This window comes from Pelobates fuscus, chromosome 8, assembly GCF_036172605.1.
Source record: "Pelobates fuscus isolate aPelFus1 chromosome 8, aPelFus1.pri, whole genome shotgun sequence".
NCBI classification, from domain to species: domain Eukaryota; kingdom Metazoa; phylum Chordata; class Amphibia; order Anura; family Pelobatidae; genus Pelobates; species Pelobates fuscus.
This window is the reverse complement of record NC_086324.1, coordinates 56,878,952-56,903,349: the sequence shown is the minus strand read 5'-3', so window position 1 is coordinate 56,903,349 and position 24,398 is coordinate 56,878,952. Positions and strand designations below refer to the sequence as shown.

General features: G+C 46.2%; 1 protein-coding gene across 1 annotated transcript in view; it reads left to right on the top strand.

Annotated features, from left to right (window-relative positions):
* The first annotated feature begins 18,159 nt into the window (after positions 1 to 18,159).
* The window catches only part of LOC134571542 (aldehyde oxidase 1-like), a 125,922-nt gene continuing 119,683 nt past the window's right edge, over positions 18,160 to 24,398 (top strand). The window contains exons 1-2 of the mRNA XM_063429876.1: positions 18,160 to 18,273; positions 24,132 to 24,189. Of these exons, the coding sequence (XP_063285946.1) occupies positions 18,220 to 18,273; positions 24,132 to 24,189 (112 nt within the window). The 5' untranslated portion in view covers positions 18,160 to 18,219. The remainder of the gene's footprint in view (positions 18,274 to 24,131; positions 24,190 to 24,398) is intronic.

Below are 24,398 nucleotides of genomic sequence, written 5' to 3'. Positions count from 1 at the left end.
TCCATTAGAAAATAATTATTTCTGAGCATGGAGTTTTTAACTCCTTAAGGCCACTGGGCGTACTATGGCCTTGCAGCAAGCGTGCTTTAACGCTCCCACGTTGTCATACTTGCCTAGCGCAGTGATCAGTGGTCCTCCGATTAGGGGCAATAGCCTGACAACCCACACAGTCCCCCTGCGGCCAATCAGGCCCTCCAGGGCCACGTGATCGTGATGTACAATAACAAGAAGAAAATTGTATATATGTATATATATATATAAATTAATTTATACTTAGTGTATTTTGATATTAATACATATTTTTTTAAACATTCTTTATTTGTACAGTTTTAGGTTTTAATACAGTTAGAGTAGATGAAAAAGAAAACATATTTGCGGTGAGTACAAAACAGGTTGTCATACAGTATGTAGCTTATACAAAGCAATCAAAGATGACAGCCAGGTAAAATGAAGATTAACTTTAACAACAATGGACGAGCAAGAAAAATAAAGTGTACAGACGTGATGCCAATGTGGCGCTACAACTAAGCTCTACATGGTCTGCAACTTGCGGGTGATCATGGGGGTAAAATGATTCTAATGTTCCGTGACACTGAAGTGGCATCTATATCGTCTTGGGTGTTGGTTTTCCCAAGGCATCTCTCCTTAAGGAGGTGTCAGTGTCCTCTCCAGGAGTTGGGACACCCAACAAGACTCGCTCCTACCAGTGATCTCCGGTGGCACTATTGGTCAGTGTCAAGTGGTCTAAGTGGTGCATTACTAAGGTGCAATACTCTTGTTGGACCTGGTCCAACGGGGTCGTCTATTACAGCTTTCTCAATTAGGTTGAGAAGAAGAGAGCTTGAGATGGGAAGGAGGAGGGAGGGGAAGAGAGAGAGAAAAAAGAGAGAAAAAAAGGAGGTGTGGTGGGGGGTTGTGCGGTGATCTATGTGATGGGGTTGTTGTCTAAGAGCCACGGGTCCCAGATTTTATGGAAGTGCTTAGTGGTATCGTGTAAGAGTACCGAAAGTCTGTCCATCTCCACTGCTTCTCTGACCCTGCCCAACACGGCCTCCACAGAGGGAGAGGTTGTGTTTCCCCATTGTTCAGCAATGGTTAGTCTGGTGGCTAGTGCAATTTTAGAGACTAATTTATTTTGGGCCCTGGTAATGTCGCTGTGGGTTTTGGAAAGCAGCCAGATCCAAGGTCTAGTCTAGTGGGATATCTATGTGTAGAAGCCTTGAGGAAAGTTGGGATATTGCGTGTAATAACAGGGTTATTACTGGGCATTCCCACCATAAGTGGAGATACGTTCCTTACTGGCCGCATAAATCTGTTTTTGCACGACCCATTTGTTTGAGGCGGAGAAGAGTGAGGTACCATCGTAGTAGCATTTTAGGCTTGTTCTTTATGATTTACACAAATACATATTGAGGCAGTGGCTTCCCAGGTGTCTTCCCAGTCTGATGGGCCTTCCGGGGGGGCCAGGACCCTCTCCCAAGCCAACAATTAGGAAAGAGCTCCAGTGGACAGATTGGGAGTGAGAAGTGCATATATCGTGGGGAACTGGCCATTTTAGACTGGGCACCGCATACATGTTTTTTTTAAGGTGGTGAGTGCAGTTGTCCCCATTTGTTTATGGAGTGGGGTGTCCAAGAAGCTGCGGATTTACAAGTATCTGAAGTGGTCGAATTAGGTTATAGGGGTAATCTGTGGTAGATCTGCAAAGGATATTAATTGATTCCCTTGAAATAAATGGTAAAATCTGCTTAGGTCATTATATTAAAAGTATGAGAAGTTATGGCGGGTCATGCCAGGTGGAAATTGTGTGTTGTGCAGAATAGGTGTGATTGGCGAGGGAGTAGAGACCAGGCAGTATTTAGTCACCACTTTGTCCCATATTTTTTATTCATATTAAATTATGTTTCATATCTAAATATTTGATGTGAGTTGAAAGCCCTGTTTCTCCTGTACAAAATGATATATAATAAGTGTGGTTGCACTTAATATGAAAGAGATGAATTACAGTTGAACAGACATATATTGCAAATTCCAGATTTTGTTTAAGTTTTGTTTTGATCAGAACTTGTACAATTGCCCCTGTCCTTAAGGGGTTAAGCCAATTGATTCCATTGATTTGAAGCTTTTGTATTACGAAACAGTATTCTTGATAACCATAAAACCAGCAAAGAAAAAAAATCCAAGCATTGTCATTAGAAGAACCATATTTGATTTTCCCCAGAAAAAAAATCCTAATTTTGATTACATTTTTTTAGATTTACTGGATTATTCACTAAAGTTAGAACTATTGTGAGTTCAAAGTGAATTTCAAATGTAAGGCCGAAGTAACTAAATTGTAAACATTCTACAATCTGTTATGTTTCCTAATTGGCTACTTTAGCCCTTTGAAATTCATTTTGAATTCCCAACAATTCTCAGTTTATTGAGTAACCCTGTTAATGTCTCATCCACAGCAAATGAAAAAAAAACAGGAGACTAGTTCTGCCCTTAACCTTGTAACCTTAAAGGAACACTATAGTCACCTAAATTACTTTTGCTAAATTAAGCCGTTTTAGTGTATAGATCATTCCCCTGCAATTTCACTGCTCAATTCACTGTCATTTAGGAGTTAAATCACTTTGTTTCTGTTTATGCAGCCCTAGCCACACCTCCCCTGGCTATGATTGACAGAGCCTGCATGAAAAAAAAAACTGGTTTCACTTTCAAACAGATGTAATTTACCTTAAATAATTGTATCTCAATCTCTAAATTGAACTTTAATCACATACAGGAGGCTCTTGCAGGGTCTAGCTATTAACATAGCAGGGGATAAGAAAATCTTAATTAAACATAACTTGCAATAAAGAAAGCCTAAATAGGGCTCTCTTTACAGGAAGTGTTTATGGAAGGCTGTGCAAGTCACATGCAGGGAGGTGTGACTAGGGTTCATAAACAAAGGGATTTAACTCCTAAATGGCATAGGATTGAGCAGCGAGGCTGCAGGGGCATGTTCTATACACCAAAACTGCTTCATTAAGCTAAAGTTGTTCAGGTGATTATAGTGTCCCTTTAAGAATATTCCATAAGCAAAGCTTGTATCAGTGACCAGGGCCGCCATCAGTGGTGCCAACCATGACTGTTGTCATAAGCCTGGGCAACTGGACCCCCCCATTCCCAATGTATATATATACACACACACATATAAATAGCGATTATCTTTCACTGTTTGTAACTGTCAGTGTGTGTGTATATGTCTGTCTGTATCAGTGTGTGTGTGTGTAATTGTGTGTCTGTGTATTTGCATGTATGTCAGTGTGTGTGTGTCTTTGTATCTGTGTGTGTGTATCAGTGTGTTTGTGGCAGTGTATCTGTCACTGTGTATCTGTGTCTGTTTGTATTTGTTTGTCAGTGTGCACCTGAGTATATGTGTGTATCTGTCAGTGTGTAGATTTATGTGTGTCTGTGTATTTGCATGTATGTCAGTGTGTGTGTGTGTGTCTGTGTATCTGTATTTGTGTGCGCGTATGTTTGTATCAGTGTGTGTGGCAGTGTATACACTACACACAAATTCATTCAAACACCAACAGGGGGGGGGGGGGGCCTGTCAGCCAACATGGCCGGACGTGTTCTGTAGGAGCTCCGGCACAAAGACACATACAAAAGCATTTTGCAAACATGCTACCAAGCCACGAAACCCAAAAAGCGACACAGCGCTACACACAGAGCAGAATGAGGCAAATCCCAAGCCAGGGGCGCCACCGGGAACTCTGAACCGGCCGTGCGGCCTAAACAGGAGCGGAGCCTGGGGCCTGGGGGAGGCGGCCGATTTCCCGGCGCAGGGCCCGCTCACAAGCGTGGAACACTCAAGACCCTGCAACCCCCCCCCTCTGGACCTGCGGGGGATATCCCGGTCCACGCTGGGGACGACCACCCCAGCAACGCTGCCTGACCAAGCAGGAAAATCCACAACCACACGAGGCCGGCAAGGCCCCGACAAAATGGCGACGCAAACGAGGCCTGCGGCAAACCACACACTGCACAAGCCGCCCAAGCACACAATAGAGTTCGTTGACAAACTCTGTGCTCACCTCTGGACACAGCTCCGCCACCGGGAACAGTCATTCCGGCTGGCCAGGAGAGAAGCGGTGGCCTGGTTACGCCCGGCTATCAGGAGACGGATGGGCAAACTCTCCCCTCGCTCTTGCAAACAGGGACCCCGAGTACCATGCGAGAGACCGAAATGGCGGTAAGCGACACAGTATCCCTCGGGAGCCGACACGCGCACCAGCACACACCGGGGTGAGACTAGAGAGCACGCCCGACCTGCTCACAACCCGACAGCCACAGACACCGGGGCCCAGCGGGGAGCAACTTTACACCCACAGTCGCACCCGGTCTGCGGCACTACTCACCGGAACGCGGCGCGGAGTCCCGCTGATGACCGAAACAAATGGAGAGCCCCTACACGGCACAACGAAGATGGACTCTCACTGGGACACCAGGCCTGCCTGCGTCCACAGCCCACCTGCCCAGTATACCTGCAGGAACTGGCTTCACCTGGAAGCTTAAGGCCCAGCCGGGGTATAGGTTAACTGACTGCTGGACTGTGCTGGCATGCCAGACTTGCTGCCGTAAAAGATCACTCCTCCATTGCTAGTGAAACATGGCAGTGTTACCCATGCCTACTAGCCACCATTTGATGTTTAGACGTTTAAATGTTTTAGCCAGCTTATGCTTTGTCTCACCTCTCACCACTTACGCTCACATTTCTCTCGCACTAAATTAGCTGTGCTTTGGGTCTCCCATGCATAACTATAACTCATAAGTGAAATCCCAGCACCAAGACTAGGCACGCATACCTAAATTGTGCTTTTTCAAATCAGACCTGTTGTTTATACTATATAGACCTCTCACCCATGCACAATCAGGACTAACAACGCTGTTGCAGTTAGCGCAGTTTAACATGTTTAAGTCCTCTCACCTTAAAGACCCATAGCGGTACTAACAGAAGTTGATGCAAATGATTATAACAGTTTTAAAAATATCTCATGCTTTGACACTTCTCCAGCTCTAGCCTGTTATTATTATAAAATGTGCCGTCAAGCTGCAATGCCATGTCAAACCCACTGTTGCTAATCATCTTGTCAATGCTGTTGTGGCATTGCAAGAGAAATGTTCATTGTTTTTCCATGCACAAGAAAAATAAAGAATTTAAAAAAAAAAAAAAAACACCAACATAGACACAGGGGCGGACTGACCGGTCGGGCACTTCGGACATGGTCCGAGGGCCCGGCCGGGAGGGGGGCCCGCCATCAGGGGGCCCGGCCGCCCCTTTAAATGCTGCAGCCGCCTGAGCGCTTTCTTAAGAGCCTCAGGCGGCTGCATCTTCTCACCTCCCCTCCCCTGTAGCTGTGCGGTCCGCGGTGCCTGGCCGGAGTGATAGGAAGGTGCAGGAAACAGAAACTTCTGTTCCGCGCGGAACAGGAGTTTCTGTTTCCTGTACCTGGCCGGACTAACAGGAAGGTGCACACTCAGTGTGCACCTTCCTATCACTCCGGCCGGGCACCGCGGACCGCACAGCAGCTCGGCCACGCTACAGGGGAGGGGGTAAAAAGAGAGTGGGAGAGGGGGGGGGGTTAAAAAAGAGAGTGGGAGGGAGTGGGGGGGTTTAAAAAGAGAGGGGTGGTGGTTAAAAAGAGAGTGGGGTGGGGGGGTTAAAAAGAGAGTGGGGTGGGGGGGTTAAAAGAGAGTGGGGTGGGGGGGTTAAAAAGAGAGTGGGAGGGGGGGTTAAAAAGAGAGTGGGGGGGTGTTAAAAAGAGTGGGGGGGTTAAAAAGAGAGTGGGAGGGGGGTTAAAAAGAGGTGGGGTGGGGGGCATAAAAGAGAGTGGGGTGGGGGGGTTAAAAAGAGAGTGGGGGGGTTAAAAAGAGAGTGGGGTGGGGGGGTTAAAAAGAGAGTGGGGGGGTGTTAAAAAGAGAGTGGGAGGCGAGGTTAAAAAGAGAGTGGGAGGGGGGTTAAAAAGAGAGTGGGAGGGGGGGGGGTTAAAAAGAGAGTGGGAGGGGGGTTAAAAAGAGAGTGGGGGGGGTTAAAAAGAGAGTGGGAGGGGGGTTAAAAGAGTGGGGGGGGTAAAAAGAGAGTGGGAGGGGGGTAAAAAGAGAGAGGGGGTAAAAAGAGAGTGGGAGGGGGTAAAAAGAGAGAGGGGGTGTAAAAAGAAAGAGGGAGGGGGTAAAAAGAAAGAGGGAGGGGGTAAAAAGAGAGAGGGAGGGGGTAAAAATAGAGAGGGAGGGGGGTAAGAAGAGAGAGGGAGGGGGGTAAGAAGAGAGAGGGAGGGGTAAGAAGAGAGGGAGGGTGGGTAAGAAGAGAGGGAGGGGGGTAAGAAGAGAGAGGGAGGGGGGTAAAAAGAGAGGGAGGGGGAGTAAGAAGAGGGGGAGAGTAAGAAGGGGGTAAGAAGAGAGTGAGTAAGAAGGGGGGTAAGAAGAGGGGGAGGGCGGAGTAAGAGGAGGGCAATTGCCCCCTCCCCTGTCCGCAGGCACCGTGCGGGCAGCCGGCAGGGGAGGGAGGAAGAGAGGACCCGGGAGCTCAGCCTGCAGCTCCTCTGGGTCCATCTTGCGCGAGCACAGATCGTTGCCGCGGTTACCGCGGCAACGTTACGGCTCTTGCGAGAGTAAACTCTAGCCCTGGAGCTACGGGCTAGAGTTCACTCTCAACACTGTGACCACCAGGGATTCCTGGTGGTCGCAGTGGTGAGAGTGAACTCTAGCCCCATAAACACACTGCCCCACACACTATACACATTCACACACTGCCCCCCATACACACACACACTGCCCCCACACACACCATACACATTTACACACATTGCCTCACACACACATACACTGCCCACCCATACACACACAGCCCCCCATACTAACATTGCCACACACATACACAGCCCCCTCATACACACATTGCCCCACACACCCTACACATTCACACACTACACCCACTCACACACTGAACCTTTCACACACACTGCACCCCTTACACATTGCACCACTGCTCCTATACCCTACTACAGCCTCATATCCCAGCAGACCCCAGGTAAGTTGTCAAATTGTTCTTAAACGGTTTGACTACTTACTCTGGGAGGGGGGCCCGGCCCTCCTGGCACCATAACGACTACACAGAGCAGTAGTGGTTATTGTGCATGGATTATTTCTTTAAATAATCTACAAGTGCCCCAGTAGCCAGCAAGCCAGCCAGCCCACAGGCCGGCCAGCCAGCCAGCCAGCCCACAGGCTGGCCAGTAGCCAGCCAGCCCACAGGCCACCAGTTAGGCTTACAGCCAGCAAGCCCACAGCCTGCCAACCGCAGCCAGCAAGCCACAGCCAGCAAGCCACAGCCTGCCAGCCGCAGCCAGCAAGCCCACAGCCTGCCAGTCGCAGCCAGCAAGCCCACAGCCTGCCGGCAGTAGCCAGCAAGCCCACAGCCTGCCAGCCGCAGCCAGTAAGCCCCCAGCCTTCCAGCAAGCCCACAGACTGCCAGCCAGCAACAGTAATTAAGGTAAGAGGAGCCAACTTGGCCTAGGTATCAGCGAGCTATGTTGTGTTGCTATATTGTGAATAGGAACCAGAGTGTTGGAGACCCCCCTCCAGGCCCCATTAGACTCCATTGTAGTCTCTAATGGGACCTGGAGGAAATTCTTTCTAACACACTCTCTAAAGGACACTGAGATAGCCTCTGCTAGAATGCTCCCCCCCCTCCATGGCCCATTAGCCCTCAATTGTAGTCTCTACTGGGGCCTGGAGGCGACTGTTTCCAGCAGGGACACTGAGATGGCCTCTGTTAGAAAGACCCCCTTCCAAGCCTATTAGACTCCATTGTAGCCTCTAATAGGGCCTGGAGGGGATTCTTTCTAACACACTCTCTAAAGGACACTGAGATAGCCTCTGCTAGAAAGACCCCCCTCCATGGCCCATTAGCCCTCAATTGTAGTCTCTACTGGGGCCTTGAAGGGATTACTGCACTTTTGTTCCTTGTGTCTAAAGATTGTGTAGGGTGTGGCTGGAGGCGGGACATGGGTGGCGCTTGCTGCGGAGTATAGGTGGGGCCTGTAAGGGGGCCCTTGATTTATTTTGCCCAGGGGGCCCTGAGGGTTCTCAGTCCGCCCCTGCATAGACACATACTCCATACAAAAACATGCTAACATTCAAACACAAATACACTGTTCAGTGCTAAAAACAACCCTTGAAGGACAAATTGTAGATCCCCAGCTGGCAAAGCATTCTGGGACATGTACAACAGATGGTGATCTACAATTTGGTCACTTTACACACATTACATCCACTACACAAACACACTATGCATTCACTCTACACACACACTGCATCCTTGTGGGTGCACTCAGGGGCAGGTCCCGTGGGCCCAGAAATTGACTTTTGCCAGGGGCCCCAAAATTTGTGAGAGCAACCCTGTCAGTAACAGACCAGAGCTAGTTTGGAGGCCAGGAAAAAAATCTAAGAACAATTATATGGATTTCTACATTTAATTTTATTTCTTAAACTTTATGTTTGAAAAATTATGTTTAATATATAAATATTGGATGTGACACGAAAGCCCTATTTCTCCTTAGCAAAATTATATATAATAAGTGTGGGTGCGTTTAATATGAAAGAGTTGAATTTTATTAAAGACACGGAGGCTCCTATTATGCATATCTCTTTCTTTATTTCCTCAGCAGCAAAGATAGAGGAATATAAATATTATCAAAAATGAAAGAAAAAACTGTACAGGCATAACGAGTAGCCAATCACATAACAGAGGAAGTAGCTATATAAGTCCTGTGTCTCCCACAATCCCCCTCTTTCTTTGCTGCTTCCTCAGACAGCTAAGTATTTTACTTGAGCTCTCCTACTCATTGCATTTTGTTTACTTGTGATTCATGTTTGCTTATGCTTGTTTCATTATTGTCGTTTTTATTTATTGTTGATTACTATCTAGTACCTACATCGTTGGTGTATTGGGGGTTTCCCCTAGGGGCTTTGCCCGCCGCCGCGGGCTGTTTTCCCTCATACCGCCCCTGTTGCCGCTTCTCGGCGCTATCTCAGCCGCGTGCCCCCTTTCTCTGTGGACGCGACTGAGTGTGCTCGTTTTCCACTCTCGCGGGCTGCCCACGCGGGTGGGTGCACGCGCCCCTTCCCCCGCCTGGAGCCGGTCCACGGGCACACCCTGACACGTGCGGCGGCCATTTTGGGCGATCATTCGTTTCACCCAGCTGTGCCGGGCGGTCGGTCCCTTCCTGCGGGTCCCCTTGCTACACCAACGATCAGGTTTAGCCATTTTTTCTGTTCTACTGGGTTAATCAACCCATTTTCTTCTAGTATTTTGTTTCTGTTGTACCTCACTATGCAGGATTGCAAAGATGGGCCTACTGTCCCTTCTGGGGATTTTACGATAGATAATCCCGAGGGCGCTATGGCCTCTCAGGAACTCCAGGCCTTGTTGGAAGCTACTATGGCTTCTTCCCTTGAAAAGGCTATTGCCTCCGCTATGGGGACTGTCTCATCCTCCTTTGCCCAGTCACTTCAGTCTGTGCTCTTGCCTTCTATGGCTGCCCCTAACCCCCTGGGTGCGGGGTCCCCTTCCCCTGCCCTGACTGTGCCGGGTGCCCGTAAGGCGAAGGCAAAGGCTAGACATCTCGGGTCCCACTCCTCGATGCAGGCTTTGCCTGTCATGACTGACACGCCTTTGGCGGTCGCAGATAGCGCGCATCCCACGCGCACAAGAGCCCCTGGCCGGGCTAAAAAGGCTAGATTGTGGAAACGGGCTAGAGCCCTGGATGATGGGTCGGATACCGACCGGAGTGTGGACAATGATTCCGATGTTATGGAATATGACTCCTATGGGGAGGACAAGTCTGGCGAGGATCAACCCCTTACGGGTGTCACCCCTTCAGGGTCCTCTGCCGTCCCCCGTAGAAAAGTGCCTGACCCCGCTGGGGATAACGATAAAGGGCTTTTAGACCCACAGGGGAACCCCCTGTTTGACCCGGACGACCTGCGTCACCCGCGGTCTGCCGAATGGGTCCCTCCGGACCATATCGCCCAGTATGTGGCTAAGAGGATTCGCACACCTCTGTCAAAGGAAGGCCGCAATAAATTGCGTGCCGAATGCCCACGACCCTCCCTCCCTGGCGCTGCCTGTAAGACCCCTGAAGTGGACCCTCAAATTGCCCAATTTCTTAATAAATCTGGGTGGAAGCCTAAAAAGGGTCTTGATCACTCACTAAAAGGGTGCCAGGATAAAATTCTGGATACGCTGGGCCCCCTGTCTAAACTGTACGAGCTCCTCGAGGCAGCCCGTAATGGCGACTCAGTTCTAGATATGGACGTAGCCATCGGGTGGGTCCAGCGAGCTATATGCCTTGTGGGGAATGCCAACACGGCTATGTCTTCCGAGAGACGCAAGGCTATTCTCTTGAAAATAGACCCTAAACTGGCTGCTATGACCGTAGCTGAACCTGACTCAGCCGATGAGGGGATGTTGTTCGGCACATCCTTTGTGAAGGACATGGGGTCCTATGTAAAAACCTTTACGGCTATTGACAAGGCGCAAGCTAATATGAAGCGCGTCTTCGCGCCCAAGGTTTTCGGTGGGGCCGGGCGTAGCAGGAACCGTCCTCCCGGCCGTGGTTTCCGTGGCTCATTCAGGGCCAACAGAGGTTCCTTTTTCCCCTCTCGTGGGCTCCAGGACCCGAAAACGCCTCCTTTCTTCCCGGCCAGAGGGAGATCGTGGGGCTCTAGATACCCCCGTGGTGGGTCGTCGGGCAGACGCCCTTATGGTGAGTACCCCTTCTTCCCTTCTCGATCAGGTTCGGGTGGCGGGGAGGCTAGCCTTATTTTACCCAAGGTGGGCAGTTATTACCTCAGATGCTTGGGTTCTACAATGCGTAAAGGGTTACCAACTAGATTTTGTTTCCCTGCCTGTCCAAACGTATACCCCCAGGGAGTTGTCCCTCCCACGGGAGCAGGACGCGATGATCTCCGCGGAAGTCGCGGAGATGTTCTCAAAGGGCGCCATCGAGGAATTGCCGTTCGCCACTCCAGGCTTTACGAGCAATCTCTTCCTTGTACCCAAGAAAGGGGGCGGTGTCCGCCCAGTGATAAACCTTCGCCCTCTCAACGCCTTCCTACGCTACCAACATTTCCAGATGGAAGGCATCCATTGTCTCAGAGACCTCCTGAGACAGTCGGATTGGATGGCCAAATTGGACCTGAAGGATGCATACTTCACGGTTCCAATAGCGATAGAATCCAGGGACTACTTGCACTTCACCTGGCACGGACGGCGTTGGCGTTTTACATGCCTTCCGTTCGGCCTCTCCTCGGCTCCTTGGTGTTTCACCAAGGTTATGAAGCCGGTGGTGTCGTTCCTCCGTACCCGAGGGGTTCGACTAATTATTTACCTGGACGACATCCTGATCATGTCACAGTCGTTGGAATGCCTGAAGTTGCATTTAGACTGGACGATCAACCTCTTACAGAACCTAGGTTTTCTGGTAAACTGGGACAAGTCGGTCCTGACACCCGCTCAGTCTATGGAGTTCCTGGGGTTCCAGGTGGATTCCGTGCGGCAGTTCCTGTACTTGCCAGAATCCAAGATAAAAGCCATCCAGAAGGAGCTCCGTCGAGCTCTTCGCGCTTCGGACTTGTCAGTCCGGCAGTTGGCGAGGATCATCGGCCTACTGGCCTCCTCCATTCAGGCGATATTCCCAGGCCCCTTACATTACCGGGCTCTCCAACGGCTCAAGGGGTCACACCTACGTTCGGGTCGATCATACGAATCCCGACTTTGTCTGGACGAGGAGTCCAGAGACGAGCTGGTATGGTGGTTGGCACACACGGAAGCCTGGAACGGGAAAGCAATTTTCGGTTCCGTTCCGGACGTGGTCATAGAATCAGATGCCAGCTTGCACGGCTGGGGGGCTCGTTGTGGCGACATCTCCACGGGGGGCAGATGGTCCGACGCAGAGAAGTCGTTACACATCAACTGCCTGGAACTCCTGGCAGGGGCCTTTGCGATTCGCAGCCTTACCCCTGGAAAGGCGAACTGTTGTGTTCTCCTCAAATTGGACAACGTATCGGCAGTCCGATACATAAATCACTTGGGCGGAACCAAGTCCAAAATGTTGGCTCTGCTGGCGAAGGACTTTTGGCAGTTCTGCCTCCTAAACAACGTCTCGGTGACGGCGGAACATATTCCGGGTCTGGACAATTCAGGTGCGGATTGGAACTCCAGACATTTGAGAGACTCGGGAGACTGGCATTTGCACGCCTCGGTCTTCCAAAGCCTAAACAGGCTGTGGGGTCGGTTCGAGATGGATCTGTTCGCATCTCGACTGAACACTCAGTTACCGAGGTTCTTCAGTTGGAGACCGGACCCGGCGGCAGTGGCGACGGATGCCTTTCTTCAAGAATGGCCTCCGGGCCACCTGTATGCCTTTCCCCCATTCAACATGATCGCTCGTACGATCTCGAAGCTGGTTCGTCACGACTGTTGTCTGACCCTGATCACACCTCTGTGGAGATCACGGCCGTGGTTCCCTCGTCTGATGGAGTTGTCCATAGACTTCCCTCGTCTGTTGCCGGACTTCCAGGACCTCCTTCTGGATCCGGATGGGAACTCGCACGAATTGGTGCTCCAACACCAATTGCCCCTGGTAGCATGGTTCCTTTCAGGGGACGCTGGCTTGTCCCTGACGTTCCACAGTCGACTCTCTTGCTCCTCGATAACGCCTGGGCTCCGGGCACACGATCAGCTTACCGAGCTGCATGGAAGTCTTGGTCTGATTGGTGCATGGAACGGGCAGTGGATCCCATATCTGCCCCTCTCCATTTGATACTGGGGTTTCTTACAGCCCTGTTCGACTCAGGCAAGGCGTACAGGACTATCAATGTTTTTCGATCGGCCATATCGGCCGGTCATGGTGGGTTGGAAGGTGTACCCATCGGCAAACATCCTTTTGTATGCCGTCTTCTCAAGGGTATTCGCTTCGTCCGTCCGCCTAGGTCGCGGTTTTCGACATTTTGGGACGTCAACATTGTGTTGCGTTTTATGTCGGATTGGTACCCTAACCAGGACTTGACTCTTAAACAACTATCCTCCAAGATGGTTATGCTGTTTTGCCTGGTCTCTTGTAAGAGAGTCTCCGATGTTAGGGCTCTTGACTGGGGTGCCTTTGTGTTTACGCCGGATGGCGTTACTTTCACCATATCTAGGAGAACTAAGTCGGCGTCCAAATCCTTCGTATATCCTAGATTCCCGTTGTGTCCGGCGCTCTGCCCGGTGGATTGTTTGAAGGCCTATCTAGAGGCTACACGTGCGGTGCGCTCATCTGAACGCCATCCCCTATTTATTTCGTTTAAGGCTCCTCATCGCCCAGTATCGACTCCGACGCTGGCGCGTTGGATTCGTTGGCTTTTATCCCTAGCGGGTATAGACACATCTGTCTTTACGCCTCATTCTGTAAGGGGTGCTATGGCCTCGAAGGCATCCACAGTTGGTTGCCGCCTAGAGGACATCATGCGCGCAGCGGACTGGTCCCGAGAGTCGACCTTCAGAGACTTCTATTTCAGACCAATTGAACACGTCGCATCTCAGGTGATAGCACAGCTTTAAACTTGCATAATAGGAGCCTCCGTGTCTTTAATAAAATTCCTAGATTTTACTAGTAACATGACGTAAAGTCATGATTTTATTAAAGACACGGAGGCGAGTATTATTCCCTCCCACCCTCCCGGTGTGGATTTGGGATTGGAGATGCTTCGATGCAATACGAGTACGTGGGCAATTGGGTCTGTATTGAGTTCATGTTTTTTGTACTGTGTAGTTTTTATCATGCTTGGATGATTTGACAGTTTTATATTGATTTCTAATCATGTATTTATATTCTATTTCAGCATCATGTTTCATGTAGATCCCTCACGTTTATGTTTGGTAAGTCTACAGTTTGAGTTTGGAAATTACCATATTTTTCTATCTTTTTTAGCTTGAAGTTCTCGTTTTGTTTCCCGTTTCCTGTTTGGATCAAGTGGGACATCGTTTATCTTACCTGGTCTTCGGTTGCGCAAGAAAGAGGGGGATTGTGGGAGACACAGGACTTATATAGCTACTTCCTCTGTTATGTGATTGGCTACTCGTTATGCCTGTACAGTTTTTTCTTTCATTTTTGATAATATTTATATTCCTCTATCTTTGCTGCTGAGGAAATAAAGAAAGAGATATGCATAATACTCGCCTCCGTGTCTTTAATAAAATCATGACTTTACGTCATGTTACTAGTAAAATCTAGGAATTATGGTTGAACAGACATATAGCGCAAATGCCAGGTTTTGTTTACATTTTGTTTTGATCACAACTTGTACAATTAAATTAGAAAAACAAAAATAGGGAGAATGTGTCAGACTGCTAAAGCAATATGGGGGGTAACCCCTACTGAATAACCGAGAAAGAAGAAAATAGAAAATACAGAGTATCCTGGATGGTACTGGAGTATCAAGGAGTACGCCTGCAGTTACTTTGTATCATGACAGCAGTCCATGTGCAAGTAAAATGTAACTTTTAATAATCAATTTAAAAGCAAACTAAGCATATAAAATGTAACTTTGGATAGTTAATATAAAAACAAACAGGTCTGTGGAGTAATAGTAGGACAGAGATACTAGAAAAGTGGAGAAAGTGGAGGTTAAGAGATGGCTCCAATAGGAAGGAATAGAATAATATAATTATAGAGGTTTGTGTAGAAAACCCCCCAAGTGCAAAACCACTCCTTTAATCAATCACAACATAGTCATATTTGCAAAGAACCTCCCCCACTTCTCTGTCACGTTAGGCTAAAAAGCTACCTAGAGTAGAAATCACTACCCAAATGTTGTAGTATAGCGTCCTTACTGAAATCCAAATTAAATACAGAATAAATGGTCTGGAATTGTTCACATACATTAAGCCACTATTTTTACTCCTTGATACTCCTGTACCCTCCAGGATACTCTGTATTTTCTATTTTCTTCTTTCTCAACTTGTACAATTAACTCAGTCCTTAAGGGGTTAACAAAACAAATACACGTTGGAAGATCATTGAATGTGTTTATGTCCCGTGTAAAGCAATCTGTTATTCACCATGAGTCAGCACAAATCCAGCTTGTATTTTAACTGGTAGAGTTTCCGAATATTATCTAACAATGTTTGATCTTTTCAGTTAAGCAGTTCTGTAAATACTGGTGGGTATCCACTTTTTCTTAAAGGGAAACAAATAATTTTTGATTTGGTAAGATTATTCCTTCTGATCAATGTGCCTCAGCCTCCTGTTTTTACATTAAATAACCATTTTCTTACAATTTTTCCAGTGCTGAGACAGTAATTATAGATGCCCAATCAGCCTTCTTTTTTGTTAGCAAGCATGCTCACATGTTTAAGACTTCTCGTCCAAGGAAATGCTTCTCACAGAGAAGCATTGTAAGTGAGTAACTTATGTGTGGCAAGAGCCGTGCTCCTCCAGTTAAATGATTCTTACTGAGAAGCATTGAATCCAATGCCTCTGTTTGAGGAGCATTGATTGAATGTTCGACACCCTTGTGCAATGCGTAAGGACGTTGGACATCAAGAACCGAGTTGGACCTGGTTCTCATTGCAGAAGAACTAACTTGGGGCTGACCGCATAACGGCCACTAGAGAGGTGTTGAGCCCCACAATATAAACAATATTGCTGTATCTCACAAATGCAGTGTTTAACATTATGGGAGCAAAAAGCCAGGGGCACTGCATAAGACCATTTAATTGAATTGAAAAGGTCAAGGTACTTATAAGTGCCCTTTAAAGCAGTTCTGTTACTACTGGACATTTCATAAAGATGGCATCGTTAACCCCTTATGGACACAACTTCTGGAATAAAAGGGAATCATGACGGATTATTTCTGTCATGTGTCCTTAAGGGGTTAATAAATACTCATATTAGCAGCTGTGTTGAGATTTCACTATAATTCCAATGAAATAAAAAACTATCCTAAAGGAACACTCCTGGGACCATAGCACCTTAATCGGAATTAATTTGTTATGGTGCCAGCGGCTATGACAACATTAGCCACGAGGTGAGGGGCGCTTAATGTCCAGCCTGGCATGCCTGCATCAGAGTGAGCGCTGGCAAGTCAGTTGACACCTGGCACTCCTAGGCAGAGCATGAGGGGTATTCTGTGTGCGGTTCCCTTATGGACTCATTATTTTGGGACTCTAGTGTCCCTTTAAATTTGCAATCCTCTTGAAAATTCCCTTTGAATTCTCACTTTAACTGAATAATACCAGACTTCTCAATGGGTTGTATTACAGCTCGTTGAGAAGTCTTTGCAAGGCAGGTAGTCTGGACAGTAATAGGACAGACAGTCAGCGAGCTATATCATGGTTAATTCATATAAATGATGACTTCTATGCAAATCAGCACTTTTTTTTGTGAATCGTGAACCACAAGTCGTAATGTTTGCCTTTAGTACTTGCAGGCTATACTATCCTTAGATGCCTCTGCAGCCTGTGTGTAATTGCTATATTTTGATTTTCATGGGTCCTACTCATGTCGGGTGTTTTCGTGCCCAGTTTTCCCACACCTCATGTCTCCAGCTCGCTTGGGGCGAGACCTGCGTTATGTTGGATTCATATTTCCCGACTTGGGAAAGGTTTCTTATTATTTCTTGCATGGCGCATTATTGGGTGATAACCAGTTTTTGGCTATGAGCTGTTGGGCTGCAACCAGTATATGGAATATTAAGTATTTGGTTGGCTTGGGGTAGTATGTATCGTGCATAAATAAGAGTAAAGAGGCTGGGGAGTTCGGTATTGTGACCGATGTGTGGTGGTGTATTAATGATATGACAGCGCTCCAATATGGTTGAAGTTTCGAGCATTTCCACCAGGTATGGAGGAATGAGCCCGTCTCTTGTTTGCATCTCCAGCAAACATTAGACAAAGATGGGTTCATAGTGGCGAGTCTTGTGGGGACCATGTACCAGCGGTAGAGGAGCTTACGAGTGATCTCTAGGTGGGTGGCACAGGACGACATACCCTTGGCCGCATTCACCGAGGCTAACCATTCCTTCTCTGACCTTATATGACCCAGATCCTTCTCCCAAGACTGTACCCAGGTCATGGATTTGATAGCCTTTTTGGGCATTAGCAATATATATATGGTAGATATGTTTTTTTTTGCCGGCTTACCTGCCATGATAAGTTTTTCAAAGTTTGTGAGGTCCATTTCAGTGTGAAGGTTAGACCGCGATATGTGGGCTTTCCACCAGGAAGATACTTGTAAATAGGAGTGGTGCATTGTGTTTGGGAGTATGTGGTCTCATTTTAGAGTCTCAAATGTGGCTACACTTTTTTTTTTTTAAATGAAAAAAAAAAGAGGACACAATATTTGCACACAAAGCACTTCAGCAAGTTAAACTGCTTCAGGGGTCTGGAGTGTCCCTTTAAATGTAGTAAACCACACCCCTCCCTGGGTTCCTCCATGTTCCCTCCCTGTCATTATCTGTTATAATATCTGTCCTGTACACTCAGCCATCAGAATAGAGAGAATGCGAAAAGCAACAATGTTTATTTATATTTTTCCGCTATGTTTGCCCTGACTTTGTCTTGTCTAAACTTGTTATTTGTCTTGTTATCGTGTCATTTTGCAAAATCTTTAAAAGGAATTTAAAAGAAAACATCGCATCTCGTAAAAAGGTTAATATTTATCTGTGATTTTCAATGTTTTGTTTCAATGTTACATGTTCGATAGACTCCACGTGACGTACCCCTTAGAAGTGCCAATTTAAATATGTTAACTATTTTTTTTAATTGTGTAACATTTAAGAAAAATACAATTTGTCATAGTGCTCTACGTTTGGAGTGTCCCTTTAAACATAACACCCATTGTACCTGAGCTGGATTAATTAGAACATGGTTAGCTGTATGTTACCGAGTCTCATTTTAATACAGAAAATTATCAAGCAATAGTATGAGATTACTATCTGTGTTGTATCACTTTCTGCTATTAAATCCCATGAGAACTAGTGTTTGGCACTATGATCTGTACACAACATGAACATGTTTGCCAATAGAGAGAGTGGGGAGGAACTTGCTAACTTTTTTTTTTTTTTAGACTCTTGGCTCATTTCCTGAAAACTTTAGTTTAGTGGAAAGCGACACGATTGAAACACAAGTATCTCAGGAAAACCATGGCAAATGCTGCAGGCGTCTGTGAACTTATATTTTTTGTGAATGGAAGGAAGGTATGTTAAGGCTTTTTTACGTTTTATTGTCTTAAATTCCTGGAGACGCTTCTCTAATGAAATGTTATTTTTTTTTTGAGAATTAAAGCTGTACAATGCATTGTCAAATCACAGCAGCATGCGTCTCGAATGCAGGAATGTTGTTTTCAACTGTGAACACTGTGATACTGTATCTAGTGATCTATTGGATCATCTAACAAATTCTTTTTTTTTATGTGGTTTATTCACTAAACAGTGTGTTGTTGTGAAATTAAATCTGAACTGCAACATTAAGGCTAAACTAGCTGATTTGTACAAATATTATTCATCTTTAGTCATCTTGGCTACTTTAGTCTGAATTTTTTGTAGTTTGATTCTGATGAGTTATTCGCTAAACACTTAATTTTAGAAGATTAAATCTAAATTGCAAAACTGAGGCAAACCTAGCTGAAAAAAAATGTATTCACACCTTAGTTTTATTAGCCTACATTTTGCTGTTGACTTTACTTGCTGTTTAGAAAAAAAACCTGTCTGTTTGCTACACTTGGGTGTTTAGAGAATAATCCTCAATTGTCCTCTAGATTGTAAGCTCATTGAGCAGGGCCCTCCACCTCTCTGTTCCTGTACGTCGAGTTGTCTGGTTACAATTAAATGTCTGTTAGTCCACCCTTTGTACAGCACTACGGAATCTGATGGCGCTATATAAATAATAAAATAAAATATAATAAAATAATAATTGTTAGGAATTGAATTTAGGAAAAACAGGGTGTTTTACTAAGGTGAGAATTGTCTGAAGTTTAAAATGATTTTCAAATTTAAGGTTGAAATAGCCAAACTAGAAAAATTCTCCAAATTAACTATGCTTCTAGCTTAACTACTTTGGTCTTAACATCAGTGGTGTATTTACCGCGAGGCTGACAAGGCATTTGCCTTGGGAGGCACTTTGACGGGGGCGGCAAAAAAGCCGTCCCCCAAACGCCCCGGCAGATGTCAGCCTCTTGTTCTGGTGGGCCCAGCAGCAGGGCTCCCAGAGGCTGGAATGCGCTGATGTTGCATGCGGCGAGGGAGCACTCTCCTCTGACCTCTTCCTGCTCAGCTCCCTCGCGCGCACCGCAGTGATGCTGGAGCCGGAATATGACGTCACTCTGGCATCACTAAGAGGGAGCTGAGCAGGAGGATCAGAACTCCCTCGCCGCCTGCCTGAACTGTGCACCTGCATTTCCGACTGCCCGCCAGACCACCTGCATTGCACTACCAGCCCCACTGGATCCCAGGGAAGAATTCACCAAAATACCACAAAAATGTAAGCAAATTTTTTTAAAAAAATGTGAATTTGTTAGTGTGTCTGTTAGTGTGTGTGTCTGTCTGTTAGTATGTGTGTCTGTCTGTTAGTGTGTGTGTCTGTCTGTTGGTGTGTGTGTCTGTCTGTTGGTGTGTGCGTGTGTCTGTTGGTGTGTGCGTGTGTCTGTCTGTTAGTGAGAGTGTGTCTGGTGAGTGTCAGTGTGTCTCTGCTAGTGAGTGTGTGAGTATCTGTTAGTGTGTGCGTGTTAGTGAATGTGTATGCGTGGCTGTCACTGAGTATGTCTGTAAGGGAATGTGTGTGTCTGACACTGAGTGTATATGTCTGTCATCGAGTGTGAATGTGTGTTTGTCACTGTGTCTGTCAGTGAGTATACAGGTGATACTCGAAAAATTAGAATATTGTGCAAAAGTTCATTTATTTCAGTAATGCAACGTAAAAGGGAGAACTAATATATGAGATAGACGCATTACATGCAAAGCAAGATAGTTCAAGCCGTGATTTGTCATACGTGCGATGATTATGGCTTACAGCTTATGAAAACCCCAAATCCACAATCTCCGTAAATTAGAATATTACATGCAATCAATAAAACAAGGAGTTTACATAGAACAATATCGGACCTCTGAAAAGTATAAGCATGCATATGGACTCAGTACTTGGTTTGGGCCCCTTTTGCAGCAATTACTGCCTCAATGCGGCGTGGCATGGAAGCTATCAGCCTGTGGCACTGCTGAGGTGTTATGGAAGACCAGGATGCTTCAATAGCAGCCTTCAGCTCTTCTGCATTGTTCGGTCTCATGTCTCTCATCTTTCTCTTGGCAATGCCCCATAGATTCTCTATGGGGTTCAAGTCAGGCGAGTTTGCTGGCCAATCAAGCACAGTAATCCCACGGTCATTGAACCAGGCTTTGGTGCTTTTGGCTGTGTGGGCAGGTGGCTGCTGGAAAATGAAGTCAGCATCCCCATAAAGCTCGTCTGTGGAAGGAAGCAAGAAGTGCTCCAAAATCTCCTGGTAGACGGCTGCGTTGACCCTGGACTTAATGAAGCCAACACCAGCAGATGACATGGCTCCCCAAATCAACACAGACTGTGGAAACTTCACACTGGACTTCAAGCATCTTGCAGTGTGCCTCTCCATTCTTCCTCCAGACTCTGGGTCCTTGGTTTCCAAATGAGATGCAAAAGTTGCTCTCATCAGAAAAGAGGACTTTGGACCAATGAGCAACAGACCAGGTCTGTTTTTCTTTAGCCCAGGTAAGACTTCTGACGTTGTTTGTTGTTCAGGAGCGACTTGACAAGAGGAATACGATATCTGAAGCCCATGTCCAGGGTCCGTCTGTGTGTGGTGGCTCTTGATGCACTGACTCCAGCCTCAGTCCCCTCCTTGTGAAAGTCCCCAACACTTTTGAATGGCCATTTCCTGACAATCTTCTCCAGACTGCGGTCATCTCTGCTGCTTGTGCACCTTTTTATTCCACACTTTCCCCTTCCACATAACTTTCTATTAATGTGCTTTTGATACAGCACTTTGGGAACATTCAACTTCCTTCGCAATTACCTTTTGAGGCTTTCCCTCCTTATGGAGGATGTCAATTATAGTTTTCTGCACAACTGTCAGGTCAGCAGTCTTCCCCATGATCGTGATTCCTACTGAACCAGACTGAGAGACCATTTAAAGGCTCAGAAACACTTTGCAGCAGGTGTAATGAATTACTTAGCTGATTAGAGTGGGACACTGTGAACCTAGAATATTGCACCTTTTCACAATATTATAATTTACTGAGATTGTATATTTGGGGTTTTCATGAGCTGTAAGCCATAATCATCGCACTTATGACAAATCCCAGCTTGAACTATCTTGATTTGCATGTAATGCGTCTATCTCATATATTAGTTTCCCCTTTTACGTGGAATTAATGAAATAAATGAACTTTTGCACGATATTTAAATTTTTCGAGTATCACCTGTATGTGTCACAATGTGTGTCTGACACTGAGTGAGTGTGCGTCTGTCAGTGAGTGTGTATGTGTGTCTGTCTGTGAATGTGAGTGTGCATGTCAGTCAGTGAGTGTGTGTTGGTTAATCAGTGTGTGTATGTGACAATGACTGTGTATCTGTCAGTGAGTGTATGTCAGTGTATGCATCAGTGAAGGCGTGTGTCTATCAGGCAAAGAGCGTGTAGGTTTTTAACAGTAAGTAAAATTTAGAAGGGGAGGAGAAGGGAGTTCCTGAGTTTTGTCATGCCTAGGGCAGCACAAAACCAGAATACACCCTGCTCAACATAAGAAATCAACCTTGGTTTTATAACCCTAACATACTCTTCTATTCTTTTTTTTTAAACCAATAAAATGTTTGAGTAAAAAAAATGGAGAAATTCACTTTAAGTAAATGACAATTCTCACTTAAGTGAATAACCCTGAAAGTGAATTTCAAATTTTAGGCTGTAAGCCAAACTTAAAAAAAAGCTTAGCTTAGAAAGTTTTTTTTTTTTTTTTATTCTGCTATTTTGGACAAAACTTTTACATTAAAGGAGCACTATAGGGTCAGGAACACAATCATGTATTCCTGACCATATAGTGTTAAAACCACTATCTAGCCCCCTTGGTCCCCTTTGCCTCCCTAAAGATAGTAAAATCTTACTTGTATTCAAGTCTGAAGCTGCTGCCGGTCCTTCCTATAAGGCTTCAGCTGCCTGAGCGCTCTATAGAGAGCCTCAGGCGGCTGCAGCATTCCTCTCTAGTCACCTCCGTCCTCCCCTTCCCTGTAGCGTGGCCAAGCTCTTCTTCCTCCTGGCTGTCAGTCCTGAGCACTGAGTGCTCACTTCCTTTCAGTCCGGCCAGGAACAGGAAACTGAATCTCCTGTTACTGCGCGGTACCCGGCCGGACTGACAGCCAGGAGGAAGAGTAGCTTGGCCATGCTACAGGGAAGGGGAGGTGAGAACTGAGAACATAGGAAGGGGGGGAGTAAAAAAAAATAGGGAGGGGGGGGAGTAAAAAAAATAGGGAGGGGGGGAGTAAAAAAAATAGGGAGGGAGGGAGAGTAAAAAAAATAGGGAGGGAGGGAGAGTAAAAAAAATAGGTAGGGAGGGAGAGTAAAAAAAATAGGTAGGGAGGGAGAGTAAAAAAAATAGGTAGGGAGGGAGAGTAAAAAAAATAGGTAGGGAGGGAGAGTAAAAAAAATAGGTAGGGAGGGAGAGTAAAAAAAATAGGGAGGGAGGGAGAGTAAAACAAATAGGGAGGGAGGGAGGGAGAGTAAAAAAAAACATGGGGAGAGGGGGGAGTAAAAAAACATGGGGAGGGGGGAGTAAGAAAGGCACAGGGGGGAGGGGGGAGTAAGAAGGGCACAGGGAGGGGGAGGGGAGTAAGAAGGGCACAGGGAGGGGGAGGGGAGTAAGAAGGGCACAGGGAGGGGGGAGGGGAGTAAGAAGGGCACAGGGAGGGGGGAGGGGAGTAAGAAGGGCACAGGGAGGGGGGAAAGGAGGGGAGGGGAGTAAGAAGGGCAAAGGGGGAGGGGAGTAAGAAGGGCATAGGGGGGAGGGGAGTAAGAAGAGCATAGGGGGAGGGGAGTAAGAAGGGCACGGGGGGGAGGGGAGTAAGAAGGGCACAGGGAGGGGGAGGGGAGTAAGAAGGACATAGGGAGGGGGGAAGGAGTAAGCAAACTTAAACTGTATGGCTATGCTGTGGTTCCTGTGTGGGGGGGGGGGGGGGGAAGGTTTAGGAGGGCATCCATGTCCATTTTGCTTGGGGCCCCCAAATTCCTTCAAACGGCCCTGATGAAACTCCAAACACCATAACACAACTACAGTGAGTTTAAATTGACTATGATGTGAGAGTGGACCAATAGGGGGGTACCAATGCCACACATGTTTATCTGTACTAGCATAGATTTTCTAACCTTTACAGGGTAGAGACTTTTTATTTTTTATACATAACCCTATGTTTTTTTTTTTTTTTTTTTTTCTGCATTTGGAATTACACTGTAAAAACTTAGAATATACTAGTCGAGAAGAATCATTCATATTTGATTCTCAGTACCAGTAGTGGACAGTATTTGATCCAGCTACTATTCTAATCTTACAGCACAGGTGGGGAAATAGAAGAAACCTATCCGTTTTTACACTACAATCTTTGGCATGCTTTTAACCCCTTAAGGACACATGACATGTGTGACATGTCATGATTCCCTTTTATTCCAGAAGTTTGGTCCTTAAGGGGTTAAACAAACAGACACATTTGTGATTTGATCTTGTTTTAAGAAAACCCTGAAAAATGTGCGTTTGTTTTCACATAACAAATAAAGCCCTTTGGGAATAGATAAGTCAAGAGAGGAAAGGAAACTTCTTGCTGTGACCACGAGACCCTCATGAGAAATGATCTCTCCCAAAATATTTGGGTTTGTTTGCTAAATTTGTCCTGATTTTCTATCCCATGTAATGCGTGTTTGTATTTTCAGTAAAACCATGCAACATCTGGAAATTATAATTATTTGATTAATATAGAGAGTTCCTGATAAACAAAATATATATATTTTCTTAATTTTAATATTTAACTGCAATCTTATAATTTTTTCATGCAGATTATCGAAAAGAATGCAGATCCAGAGGTCACGCTGCTGCCCTACCTGAGGAAAAATCGTATCCTTAAGGCTCAATGCATTTCAGACGTTTTTGTTTATATTTATCTAAAAAATTATGAACCCCTTAGGGATGCAGTTTTCTTTTTATGATGGGGAAGGTTTTGCGATGCACAAAAGACACAATGTAGTTTTGCCTGCAACTGATGCACGTTTTTAACTCTCTAAAAGGTTACTTATTTATTGTTTTCTTTCTTTCTTAGTGTGATG